General features: G+C 41.0%; 2 protein-coding genes across 2 annotated transcripts; both read right to left on the bottom strand.

Moving 5' to 3' along the window:
* Window positions 1-5,725: 5,725 nt before the first annotated feature.
* On the bottom strand, window positions 5,726-6,531 carry LOC114819982 (uncharacterized). The gene is made up of 3 exons (XM_070816287.1): window positions 6,342-6,531; window positions 6,056-6,189; window positions 5,726-5,941 (listed from the first exon to the last, which is right to left on the bottom strand). Exons 1-3 carry the CDS (start codon window positions 6,529-6,531, stop codon window positions 5,726-5,728), a joined length of 540 nt encoding a protein of 179 aa, XP_070672388.1.
* A 5,108-nt stretch (window positions 6,532-11,639) lies between these two features.
* Window positions 11,640-12,440, bottom strand: LOC114822526 (DEAD-box ATP-dependent RNA helicase 45-like). The gene is made up of 2 exons (XM_070816937.1): window positions 12,366-12,440; window positions 11,640-12,156 (listed from the first exon to the last, which is right to left on the bottom strand). The coding sequence occupies exon 2, from the start codon at window positions 12,056-12,058 to the stop codon at window positions 11,771-11,773; it is 288 nt and encodes a 95-aa protein (XP_070673038.1). The 5' UTR covers window positions 12,059-12,156; window positions 12,366-12,440; the 3' UTR covers window positions 11,640-11,770.
* Between the last annotated feature and the right edge of the window lie 279 nt (window positions 12,441-12,719).

Raw genomic sequence — 12,719 nt, 5'->3', positions numbered from 1 at the left:
TATATTATAATTTTTAGCCTCTTGATTGTTATTTATTTATTTTTTTATTGATTATAACAATCTACTGATAGCATACTTAATGAAGCGCGATTTTCTGACCTTTGGCAAGAAATCATTTCGATTGGCTTATGTTCTATTGATAGCTGAAGCTGAAACGAACAAAAAATATCAGTATATCATCACCGTGTTAGTTAACTACTGTCTACATTATAAGATCGTCTCCACAAGAAAGAGGACAAATTAAATCTGCTAATGACAAGCAAAAGAACGTAAACAAGCCAAAATCTTAGCTAGAAAGCAAAACCAATGCCTGCTATTCAGAATTTAGAACATAAAACGCTTTTGCAACAAATAAAATGATCACGACAATAAAAAAGTGAACAAAGTCGAAAGCAGCAAAACTAAAGCAAATTGTACAGGGTTTGTGAAATACCATCCTCGGAATTTCACTATTGACTACGTATTTTCGTTATTAAATTTCGTATTTTGGGTTATATTTTTTTTAGTTAATTTTTAGGTTTTTAATTAAACTCCCACTTTGTGGGAAAGAGGCCAATCAGGAGAAGAGAGTGGAAGGCAAGGTACCAATTAGATAAAGGATAGAGAGAACAAATCAGATAAAGGATAGAGAGAACAAATCAGATAAAAGAAGGAGGAAGTGTGAGGCCATTCAGAAACAAGAGAAGGGAGGGGAAAGGAGATAAAGAAAAAGAGGGAACCGAAACCCCTTTCTGTTCTGTGACCCGTGCACCAGTGACCAACCCGTTCGAACCGGTGTGAATTCCGACCACCTCCACCATTTTTTCAGGCCAACTACACCCACCCATCACCTGCAACCTCTTCCATAACCTCTCCTCTACCATTTTCACCCAAATTAGTGAGCTTTCAGGTCCAAAATCCCGAAAACCGTGTAGAAGAGCCGGAGGTGTTCTATGGCAATTCCTCCGTTCTGGCAAGTTTCATCACTCACCACCACCCTTAATAAACTCCCCTTGGACCAAGAAACAAGACCCAACCAGTGGTAATGGTGTTAAAACACCGAGGAAGTCGAATCAAAGAACACCCATTCTAGGGTTTCCAGGTGGTTTGAGTGAAATTTGAGCTTTTCCCGACCAAATTGGCCTTAGTCACAAGTATAAAGTTTGCTTTACTCACTGAGATCTTCATTTCTATAAAATTTGGTAATTTTTAAAAAAAGTCGAATTTTCAAGCAAGTCAGGCCGGCTGGCCGGTGGGTGGGCCGAGACCCCACCTGCTCTTTCTAGACTAATTTGGATACCCTGATTCCATATGTGACATCCGATTGACGAAATTCCGTCGTTTGTGCATATTTTCGTTAAGGTCTGCCACTTGGTCATTATGTGATTCGACGATCTGACCATTGGATCGTCACCAAACTTTAATACGTTATAGTACGTAATATTTGAGGACAATAGGAACTTACGGATCAAGAATCCGACGTACAGATCTTCCTGAATTGGATTTCTAAGTTCGTAAAATCAAACGTTGACCTCCAATGGCGTTTGTGATTGGCTTGGATCGTGGTGAGATTTTAGTATGATGTTCTATTAGCATAATTTGGACCTTAGAAAGTTACGGATTCGATGTGCGGATCACCCGTATTGAATTGCTGGGGTTGTGGACCCTTTCGTTAACCTTTGACAGACAATTGACTTTTGGTCAACACGTTCCAAATCCACCTAGAACGTCCTTAGGGACGTGTTCTATGTAAAACTATGTGGTTTATCACTTGGGTTCTGAGACGAGATTTGATGTTTGTTCTAGGCGACGAACGGACGTGGATGCCTCGAGATTCGTGCGAGTAAGTTGTAGCGCAGACTCTAGGTGAGTGACTTTAATATATGTGATATTAGCGATTACCCTGTTTTCGTAACTATTATCCTGTGTGGATATATCTTGGTTTTATAATTATGTTTTTATAAAATTGTTATTTTTTTAATATTTAGCCATCGATTTATTTTTATTAAATGTGATTTGAAGTACATATTTGAAATGTGGTTTGTTCTGTATGATTGGCTTGATGTGATGAAATGTAGGGGCTAATAGTGGACCGTTAACTCATTGTCATAGGGTTTGTTGCTTCGAAGCATGTTTCACATCTCATTTCATTGTTTCGTTGAGCCGTTCTAAACTTAATACTTGTGCTTGGTTCCATTTCTTGTTTCGTTGAGCTTTCTTAATTTGAGTACTTGTTTCATGTCTTGTTCTTCGAGCGTTGTTATATTTCTTGGAATTTTGCTCAATTCAGTTAAGTGATCCAGAACTGGGTTTTTGCTGGGGTTCCGTTGAGTGGTCCAGTTCCTGCTCCATCAGGATTCCGTCGAGTGATTCGGAATCCCTCAAGCTCCGCGATTCAGTTGAGTGGTTCGGAATCGTATCCTGCTGTGGATTTCGTTGAATGGTTCGATATCCATTGTACTCCACAATTTCGTTGAGTGGTCTAAAATCGTATCTCGCTGTGGATTTCATTAAGTGGTCCAATATCCATTATACTCCACGATTCCGTTAAGTGGTCCAGAATCGTATCCATTCGAATTTTGTTGAGAGATCTGAAATCCTTTCTACTCTGCCATTCCTTTGAGTGGTCTAGAATCATATCCTGGTTTAGATTTCGTTGAGTGGTCCGAATCCCGTTTGGTATTATGGTTCCGTTGAGAGGTCCAGAACCCGATTAATTGCTTTATTGATTCTTCGGATTAAGTTTGGATTGAAATAGCTTTAGAGATGTATGCTTTGACTAAACTATGTCGCTTTAGCCCTTCTTTTCATTATGTTGTATGAGTTTATGGTTGTGAGCTGTTGTGATTTGTTTCAGACGAGCCGTTGGATGTCTGAGTGACTTCTTCGAGATATTTCAATGGCATGACTTCGATTTCAAAATCGATGGTTGGTTTTTAATAGTATGATATATGTAGAATTATTGTCAGTCACACGAGCTTTGTGGCTTATCCGGGTCGTTGTTTGTAAGGGCGATTGTGCAGGTGTTAGTAGATACGAGGAGCTTTGGGGTAGTAGACAGAGTTCAGAGGGTTTAGAGTGTTAGGTTACCCTTATACTTTTCCTTAAATAGTTGTAATTATAGTTGTTTTCAGTTTAGTATTTCAGTTGGTATTTCCTAGCATCCCCCTACAGTCTACTGTCACGCGTCAATTCTGGACATATGTCGGGATCAGGGCGTGACAAGGTTAGTTATCTCTGCAGAACTCAATAACCCGTTATAGCAAACAACGCCATAAAAGCAAATCCATTTTGGAGGGCAGCTGATCGGCTTCAGCAATTCCCAAACAAAACCTGGGTAAGCACCAAAGAAAGAACCCAAATGAATGAATTCATAGGTTCTACAACTCATGAAGAAGAAAAAAACATGGACTAGAAGATTTTAGAACACTTACATCCCTTTAAACTGAAGAATCGCACCATGATCGTATCTCATGCACAACTTCGTAAAGGCAAAGAAAATATTGAGCATGCGAGCATATGTTCGGTCGAACATATGCTCGTGTGACTGACAATATTTTCGGCCGTAAAAAGGGATGTAAGTGTTCTAGAATCTTCTAGTCTACACACCTCTTTTTACTTCTCTCACACTCTTTTAATTTTCGGTCGTCGGATCAGATGAATTGAAGAAGATCAAATGAAAAAAATTAACAAGGGTGTGGGAGAAGTAAAAAGGGGTGTGTGGATAGCACACCCTAAAATAAAATGACTTCTTAATAAAACTTGTATGGTAAGTTGAATATTGAAGATCAGTAGGATAGATAGGACATGTGGAATGACAAAAATATTCTAGTAAATAGAAAAATTCAAAAAGAAAACTCATTAGGTGACTGAGAAATAATAAACCAAGAACTGAGAGGCAGATTAAGTTCAGCAAACGCAGATAAAATTATGCGAAAAGTAAGTAGGAATCACGTTCTCACTTATATAGCTTGATATCTGTGTTGCTAAGCACCGCCTGGGAGTGGTAATGCCTAATTCATGATTTCTTCTGACTTGCGTTTTATTTCTGTTTGCTCCCTAAATCCGCCATGGGTCTCGCGGGCAAGCCGGGGATTTACTTCACATACGAGATTGGTGGGTGCGGGCATGCCACTACTAGATGTCGCTAGTAGACGGGATTTGAATGATTGAGGTTGCGCCTTTTGACTTCAAATCAAGAGATTGTGTCATTTGAGTGAGAGTTGCTTAAATCAAGGTCCTTCCTTTGCCTTAAAAATAAGGACTTTACTTATATGGAGAGATAAAACAATATGTAAATGATAAGGTTGCTCGGAAATGTAAATGACAGAGGAAAGTGACTAATATTGCAGATTGCTTGTAATTTAAATGACTGAAAATGAGTTGTACATAAAGACTACAAATGAGATCGATACTACAAGTGAGCAGCAGAGCTAATATACTAGATAAAAGATGGCTTTTGTGAGGGCTGATCCTAAAAAGGATGAAGGCTTAGGGGTTAACTATAGCTTCGTGAAGGCAAATCTGGTTTGAGCAGAGTTTGTGCTTGTATTTGTTTGTTTGATTGAGTGTCCTTGTCTCTAATTTTTCTTCCTCCTTTTATAGACGATTTGGCTTGGTTGTCTGCAGTGTTGATTTTGCCCAAATGCATCTGAAGGGCAGTGACTCATCAATTTTTTACTTGTATTGCCCTTGTAAAGTACTTTTGGGCTGATTATCTGGTTGGTCTACACCACTTGACCTCTAGGTAGGTGAGCAGGTGGTTTGAATGATTTGCACCTGGTCGGGAACCAAGCCCCTTCTTGCTTCTGGACTTTGGCTGGGCCTTGGACTTTTCCTTCTTCTGAACCTCATTTTGGGCTTTCTTTTGGGCTAACCTATTCTTAACCCAAAGTTCAAGTTTTATCCCAAACAGTGCCCCCTTTAATTAATATTCAGGCTAGAATTATAGGCGTTAATATTGATTGAATAGCTGCATGCCTGTATACTTACTCTCGGAACTTGTGTTTTCCAGATGTGATGAATGCAATCTTGCATCTCTTGCTCTTCTCATGACCTTTGAACTATCCTCTGAGGTTCCTATAAATTCCAGCTCAAAACTTCTCCTGTCCAGCCAACAGATCATCTTCAACCTTTTCTTTTATCACCCTCGGACGTTTCTACCTTCTTAGTCTTCTTCTAAACCTGGAAAATGGGTTCTTCTGGATTCAATTGGGGTTTCCTAAAACTTCATTTTTGTGAGAAAAAGGATTTTCATCAAATATTTACTATCTCCAACACCTTTGGTCAGACACCCCGTTATCCCCAACACCTTTGGTCATGTGGTTTTCTCCTGAGGGTTTGCCCTCCTGCTCGTTGCTTTGATAAGTCGGGCTTCACCATTATATCTGGTGATGATCCTTATCGAGAGTCCTCTACCAAGCTCATCTTGGCTGCACAACCCGATCACCTGCCTGACCAGGTTTTGTCCATGAAGATACCAGAAACTAGTCGAGACACCAACACAACGTAGAAGGAATGAAACATGACACATTGAGACTTACTCCGATGTAATTTTATCAATTCGTCGAAATGAATGAAGCATCATTTTAACAACTTTTATCTTTCTGTCTTCTTGAATGGTTGATGAATACACTACATTCCAACACCTGCTTTATTTTTCATCTTCTTCAATATAACAATCCCTAACATCCCATAATGTAGGGTAATACCTTTTTAAGAATTTGACATTGATGAGATGTTTCTGCTAATTTCCTTCAAGATCAGCCAAGTAATATCCTCCATTGTCTAATACTTGACTAACAATAAAAGGACCTTCCCATGTCGGGCTCCATTTCCCAAAGCCCCTAAGTTGAGCTCCTAGAGGGAGGACTGCCTTCCATACTAAATCTCCTTCCTTGAAAGACTTCAGTTTTACCTTCTTGTTATAAGCTCGGGCAACAGCTCTCTTCCCTTCCTGAATCTGGTTCAGGGCCTCAATTCAGGTTACATCTAAATCTTCAATCCCCTGACACATAGCTTCTATGTACTCTTCACTATGTAACCTGAATTGATTTTGAATTCTGATAGAACTTACATTGATTTCCATAGGAAGAACCGCATCTTGCCCGAATGTCAAAGTAAAAGGAGTTGTCCCCGTTCCTGCCCGTTTAGAGGTTCGGTATGCCCACAAAGTATCCCCTAGCTTTTCATGCCACTTCTCCGGGCTATCTGTCACCATCCTTTTGATAATGTTTATCAAAATCTTGTTGTTGGCCTATGCTTGACCATTTGACTGAGGGTAATAAGGACTGGACTGGATCATCTTTATTTGTATTTGTTTGCAAATTCTTCAACTTCTTTTGATATAAAAGATAGCCCACGATCCATGATTATGGTTTCGGGCACCCCAAACCTATGCAGAATCTTGGTCTCAATAAACTTCTTGACTGCAGCTGAAGTTATGGTCTTTACAGCTGATACTTCTACCCATTTGGTGAAATAATCCGTTGCCACAATTATGAAAGTATGCCCCTTACTAGAAGATGGATAAATCTGTCCGATGAAGTCCATTACCCATCATCTAAAGGGCCAAAGTTTAACCACTGGATTTAAAGGTACTGAAGGCACATGTTGGAGGGGTCCATGCCTTTGACATTCCTCACAACCTCGAGCATGAGACTTGCAATCTTTTTCTATGTCAGGCCAGAAATACCCATACCTCCTAATCAACCACCTCATCTTCGTTCCAGCTAGATGTGCCCCACATATCCCTTCATGTACCTCGGCCATTACTCTCATAGATTCTTCTTGGCCTAAACATTTCAGTAAGAGCCAATCCGGAGTTTTCCTTAGCAGGTTCTCCTCCCATAAGACATACTTAGTTGTTTGTTGTCTATTCTTCTTGCTTGTAGGGGCAGAAGGATCTTTCAAATGATGAATGATAGGCGATCTCCAGTCTTCCGTCTCGGTTTCTAGGACCATTACATCTAGATTGAATCCCCTTTCTAGGATAGAAGGAAGATTTCTTCTTTGAACTTCGACATCTACTCCATACTTCCTTTCCTGGATTGGTACTCTCGAGGCTATTTGTGACATCTCGTTGGCAGCCAGATTAGATTCCCTAGGAACATGATTAACTGATACTTCAGAATCCCAATAGGTCAACAATTGTGTGGCCGCCAAGTAATACCCAGCCATGGTGATATGTCTGCACTTGTATTCTCTATTTAGCTGGTTTATCACTAACTTTGAATCACCAAATACCTCTACCTCCATTGCCACCAACTCTATCAAGATCTCCAAGCCAATTATTAAGGCTTCATACTCCGCCTGATTGTTGGTATTCCCTTGGTAATCAAGAAGGAATAAATAATAATTGTGAACTCCTTGGGGATTTATGATGACAATCCTTGCTCCAGAAGCTTTCTGAGTGTAAGAACCATCAAAATAAAGCTTCCAATGAGTAATCCAAAGACTAGTTACCCTTTTTATTTCTTGTTGGACCCATTCTTCTTTGCCCGAGATGCCCTTGCCTGGTGGGATCTAAACATTAATTACTTCAAGGATCCCTGGTACATTGACGATCTCTTCTTGAGACTCTTGGTGCTCTGCTAAGAAGTCAGCAATTGCTTGGCCCTTGACCGCCCTTTAGGGTACATATTGAACGCTGAACTCTGATAATGCTAGAATCCATTTCCCAATCCTTCCTGTTAGCATTGGTTTTGACAACATATACTTTATCACATCTGTTTTGGCAATGATGTGCACATGACAAGGTAACATGTAATGCCTCAACTTACTAGCAGTGAAATACAGAGCTAGGCACAACTTCTCTATAGGGGAGTACCTTGTTTCTACCTCAGTCAAAATTCTACTGAGGTAGTATACTGCCTGTTCCTTTTCGCCTTCATTGTTTTGAGCTAGTAAACTCCCGATTGATTTCTCTGAAGCAGAGATATATAGCTTTAAGGGTTTTCCCCTTTGAGGTGGTACCAACACTGGTGGAGAAGTCAAATAGGCTTTGATGCTGTCAAAAGCCTTTTGGTGTGGTGGTCCCCATTCGAAACTTTTTGTATCCTTTAGTCTCAATAGAGGAGTCAACGGCTGAATTTTGCCTGCTAAATTGGCAATGAACCTCTTTAAGAAATTAATTTTGCCTAGCAGTCTCTGAAGTTGCATTTTGTTGGTGGGCGGAAGTGACTCCATTATTGCTCGAGACTTGTTCTTGTCCACTTCTACACCTCTTTGATGAACCAGGAATCCCAAGAAGTTGCCCGCTCTTACTCCAAATGCGCACTTCTTTGGATTCATCTTGAGTTTATGGATTCTCATCCTTGTCAATGCTTGCCTGAGGTCTATCAGATGCTGCTCTTCTGTTTTGGATTTCACCACGATGTCATCGATGTACACCTCCATTTTATGGCCAATCAAATTATGAAAAATAACATTCATCGCCCTTTGGTAGGTTGCACCATCATTCTTGAGTCCGAACGGCATGACTAAATATTCATATGCCTCCACATGACAGGGACACCTAAAAACTGTTTTATGTATATCTTCTTGGGCCATCTTTATCTGATTATATCCGGCATTTCCATCCATAAAAGATAAGACTTTATGTTTTGCTACCGCATCTATGGACAGGTCAGCTATGGGCATGGGATATTCATCTTTTGGTGTGGCACCATTAATATTTCTGTAATCAACACAACATCGTACTGCTTTTGTTATGGCTTTCAAAACGGGTACAATATTGGCCAACCACTCTACATATTTGGTAGGTCTAACAAATCCAACTTTCACTAGTCTTTCAATTTCTTCTTTGACCTTTTCTTCTATCTCTTTTAACATCCTTCGTGGTGCTTGCTTGACAGGTTTATATCCCTCATTGATGGGCATTCTGTGTTCCACCAAGGTTGAATCTAAACCTGGCATCTCAGTACAATGCCAAGCAAAACAATCTTTAAATTCTTACAGAAGACAGACAATCTTTGCCCGATCATTAGTTTCTAATAAGCCACTAATTTGTATAGGTATTGGATATTCCTCTGTCCCGAGATCAATAACTTCCAAAAGATCCTGAACTTCTGGTGGTGGCTTGTCAGGTTCTGTACACAAAAATTCGACTGACTCCGGGCTCTCGGGCAAGTCGTCTGGTCCATCCAAATCATATATGCACTCGGCCATTCGTATGGCCACCTCTAATTCTTCTCCGCAAAGTTCTTCCCTGCTTTCATCCTGGCCGGTTGAAGTTTCTGGCTACCACTCATGGTCTTCTTTTCCTAAGAGCTCATTTTCTTGTTTTCTTTCTCTCCCATACACCAACAGTCTTTTGATCAGGGACCTGACTGCCGTTACCTGATCATTCCTCTTTTGTTCTGTCATTGATGGTATTGAGGTGTTGGGACGATACAGGGTCTATCCCATTCTTCTCTAGTGAGAAACATTCCTTGTTTTAAGAGCTTTTGGGCCGTCACCTTGGTAGGACGGCCGTTCTTATCTGATCCTGAACATTGCAGAATTCCTACATTGGAATCGTAGAAATTTGCTTCTGCTACGTTGGCTGTAGGAAGAAATGGTCGTGACTCGGCCTCCACCATCTCCCAAAAGCCGGGTCCCTCTGTTCCTGCTTCATGGTAAACAACAACTTGTTGATGTAGAGTGGAGGGTATGGCAAGACTTTGGTGGATCCAATCCCTTCCGAGTAATGCTCCATAGGTGGAAGCACAATCCACCACAAAGAATGCCAGCATGATTTGCTTGGATCCCAAGTCCACTTCTAAAGGTAATATTCCATGAGTTTTGGTGATAGCGCTGGAGAAGCTCGAGACCGTGAAATCTGTGGGAATGGGATCTTCTACACCTCTTCCTATCTTCTTCATTTGCTTGGCGGGCAATATGTTAATAGCTGCTCCTCCATCAATCAAAACTCTTTTGAAGGGAATTCCTTCCAAATGAGCTGCAACATATATTGGCTTAAGATGGTTGGCTAGCAACATGTTTGGGCGGCTGAATACCATTTTTTTAGTATAGATTCTTAACGAACCATTCTGGAATGTCTTGGATGATTCAGTTTTTCCTAATTCTTCCTATTCGGCTACTTCAACGCTGACATGGGCCATCATTGGTTCTGTTGTCAAATAGTCACCTTCCATAGTGGCGGGCTGATCAGGCTCAGCACCAAACATGGCGGATAACACATACGTCATGTTGATATGAAAGGTACTAGGCTCTGGAAAGTCTTCTTTCTTGCTCCCGATCTGTTCCATAAATTCGTTTAACCAGGTCATCGCATCTTCTGGGAGTAAAGGTTCTGGTGCTCCCTCCTGTTGATTTATGCCCGAATCTGGTATCTGCTTGGGAACTTCACCGAAAGGATCCAATGATATAGAAGGGAGCTTCCTCTCAGGCGAAACAATTCCAAAACAAATTGGCTCTGTCCTCAATCCAGGAGTGGGCATCATTATCATATCTTCTTGAGCTCTCCTCAATATCCTGTACTTCACAGGGTATAGGCTTTGTGGTACATGGTTTCTCTCACCCTCTGTTTTGCTATTAGCCCTTTGCACCTCCTTTTTACTCCTCCAGTTAAACTGACTACTTCCCCTAGAGGGTGTTTTTTCAAACTTCTGATTTTTTGAGGCTTCAGATGTCACGGGAATCTTTAAAGAATTCATATAGGCTTTATGCTGCCCCTGGACCCTTCTTATCATAGAGGTTCCCATTTGTTTGGTGGGTTGGCCATTTTTCCCGACCACGTACCATTTTTGTCCGAGACGGGCAAGGTTCTCCTTTTTTACAGGATTTGGTATCCTATCATTTCTTTTATCTTCTCTCCCTGCATGGCCATATTGAGGATGCCTTATCTCTCTCTCTTTTATACCTTTAGCCTCCTTGTCTTCTGCCTCCTCAGAAGCTTCGTGATTTCGAAACACTTCTGATAAAGCTCTAGGTTGGGAATCCCCTCCTAACTGCTGAAAGACACTTCTTGACCTCTAGGTAGGTGAGCAAGTGGTTTGAATGATCTGCACCTGGTCAGGAACCAAGCCCCTTCTTGCTTTTGGACTTCGGTTGGGCCTTGGACTTTTCCTTCTTCTGAACCTCCTTTTGGGCTTTTTTTTGGGCTAACCTCTTCTTAACCCCAAAGTTCAAGTTTTATCCCAAACAATTTCTGCTTTACCTCTCTTGACAGATTGTTCAGTAAGACCCTCAATAAACAGGAACACCTTGCAATCTCCTGGCCCTGGAATCTTGCCTGGCGGGAAATATTGACCCCTGATAGTAATGGCAGCTCCAGTCAACTCTGATATAGGGCCCAAAGTTTCCTTGTGGGTAACCTTCCACTCCCCGGTCCGTAGGTCAATACCAGAACCTCCATTTACAGGCACACACCTGAGACTAAGTGCCCTGGCAAACTTGTTAATAACACTGTGAATCTGCTGCACAAGCTCCCTTGTCGGTGCCGTTACAAGACCAATAGGCCCATCCAGCTACCACAGGTGGATGGTCCTTGCTATGCCTCAGCATTGGCAGCACATATACAAGGGTTTTGCCTGAGCCAGTTTTTGCAATGCCAATGCAGTCTCGACTGATCGTAATTATCGGCAATGCCTGAGCCTGAATTGGCATTGGCTTTTCATAGCCGAGCCTCTTTATCATTTGGAAGATTTTATTTGTAAGTCCAGTTTGGTGCCAGGTCTTAATGGGCTTGGGGACATCCTTACCATGTATCTTCAATTCCAACTGTTTTCGGTATGCACCCACATCTTCTGGGGTTATCTTTGAGTGGACTCATCGTCGTCTTCGTCTTCTAAGGGATTGTCATTATTCCCAATGTCCCCATAACCCGAGTCTGAATCCTCCCAGGAATTATTCTGCCTAAAGATTTATTTGAATCTTTTTCAACAGAAACTATTGTTTGTTCCGCAACATTGGCCAGCTTCTCAACTTCAGGCGGCACCGTAGAAATCATAAAAGCGTCTAATGGATCAATTTCATCATCCTGCAGAGCAGGTGCAGCTGTTTGATTCTCAGAATCAACCTCCAAGACAGCTCCATCCTCTTTGTCAGTGAGATAGGCTTCTCCGTCAACGTCCATACCCGTCTCTTCATCATCGGCTTCTCCCTCAAGAGTCCAGGTCTTTATAAAATTGGGTTCATCAACATCCCAATTCCATCCATAACAATAATACGTCTCTGAAGTTGAATTCACAAAACACACAAAAAATTACTCAGTGTCCTGAATTACATACAATTCAGACCAACACAATCCACAGGAAGGAAACCAATTCGGACAAGGAAAATACTAAAAGGCAAACCCTAAATCCAAACCGAATTAGAAGAAAACAAATTCGTATAATAATTTGAAAAATTGAAGAAAATTCGATGCAGAAAAGATTGATTACCTGATTGATACGGAAAAGCTCGCGAAACAGGAAAATCGCAGAGTTGGGGCAGATTGATTTCTTTGCCTGCAATTAATTGAATTTGATCAAAATTGGGCTATTGGTCGGTCGGTAATTTTTTGGGTTTCTTAATTGGGCCGAAAAGTCTTTAAGACACAAATGTAGGAAAACATTGGGTTGAATAAAAAACATTTCGGTCGGTCTCACTCTTATTCAAATGTGATCATGATCGATAACCGTGTTGGCCCAAATATTAGATTAGATAATCGGAGTTCGTTTGAAAAAAGCTTTTAAATGCTTGAAATCACTTCTCAAACGTGCCCTAGGGTACATGTTTGGCAATTGAAATAATGT

The sequence above is a fragment of the Malus domestica genome, chromosome 17 (assembly GCF_042453785.1).
Source record: "Malus domestica chromosome 17, GDT2T_hap1".
Taxonomy (NCBI): Eukaryota; Viridiplantae; Streptophyta; class Magnoliopsida; order Rosales; family Rosaceae; genus Malus; species Malus domestica.
The sequence above is the reverse complement of the archived record's forward strand: the minus strand, read 5'-3'. Positions and strand labels throughout refer to the sequence as shown.

What these genes read in the sequence shown, in the direction of transcription:
- LOC114822526 (XM_070816937.1), bottom strand. Translation starts at nt 12,058, where the DNA reads ATGGACGTTGACGGAGAAGCCTATCTCACTGACAAAGAGGATGGAGCT.
- LOC114819982 (XM_070816287.1), bottom strand. Translation starts at nt 6,531, where the DNA reads ATGGACTTCATCGGACAGATTTATCCATCTTCTAGTAAGGGGCATACT. An exon ending in CGAAACCATAATCATGGATC is followed by an intron (nt 6,190 to 6,341) that starts GTGGGCTATCTT and finishes GGATGGTGACAG; the next exon opens with ATAGCCCGGAGAAGTGGCAT. An exon ending in TTCTTCCTATGGAAATCAAT is followed by an intron (nt 5,942 to 6,055) that starts GTAAGTTCTATC and finishes GCCCTGAACCAG; the next exon opens with ATTCAGGAAGGGAAGAGAGC.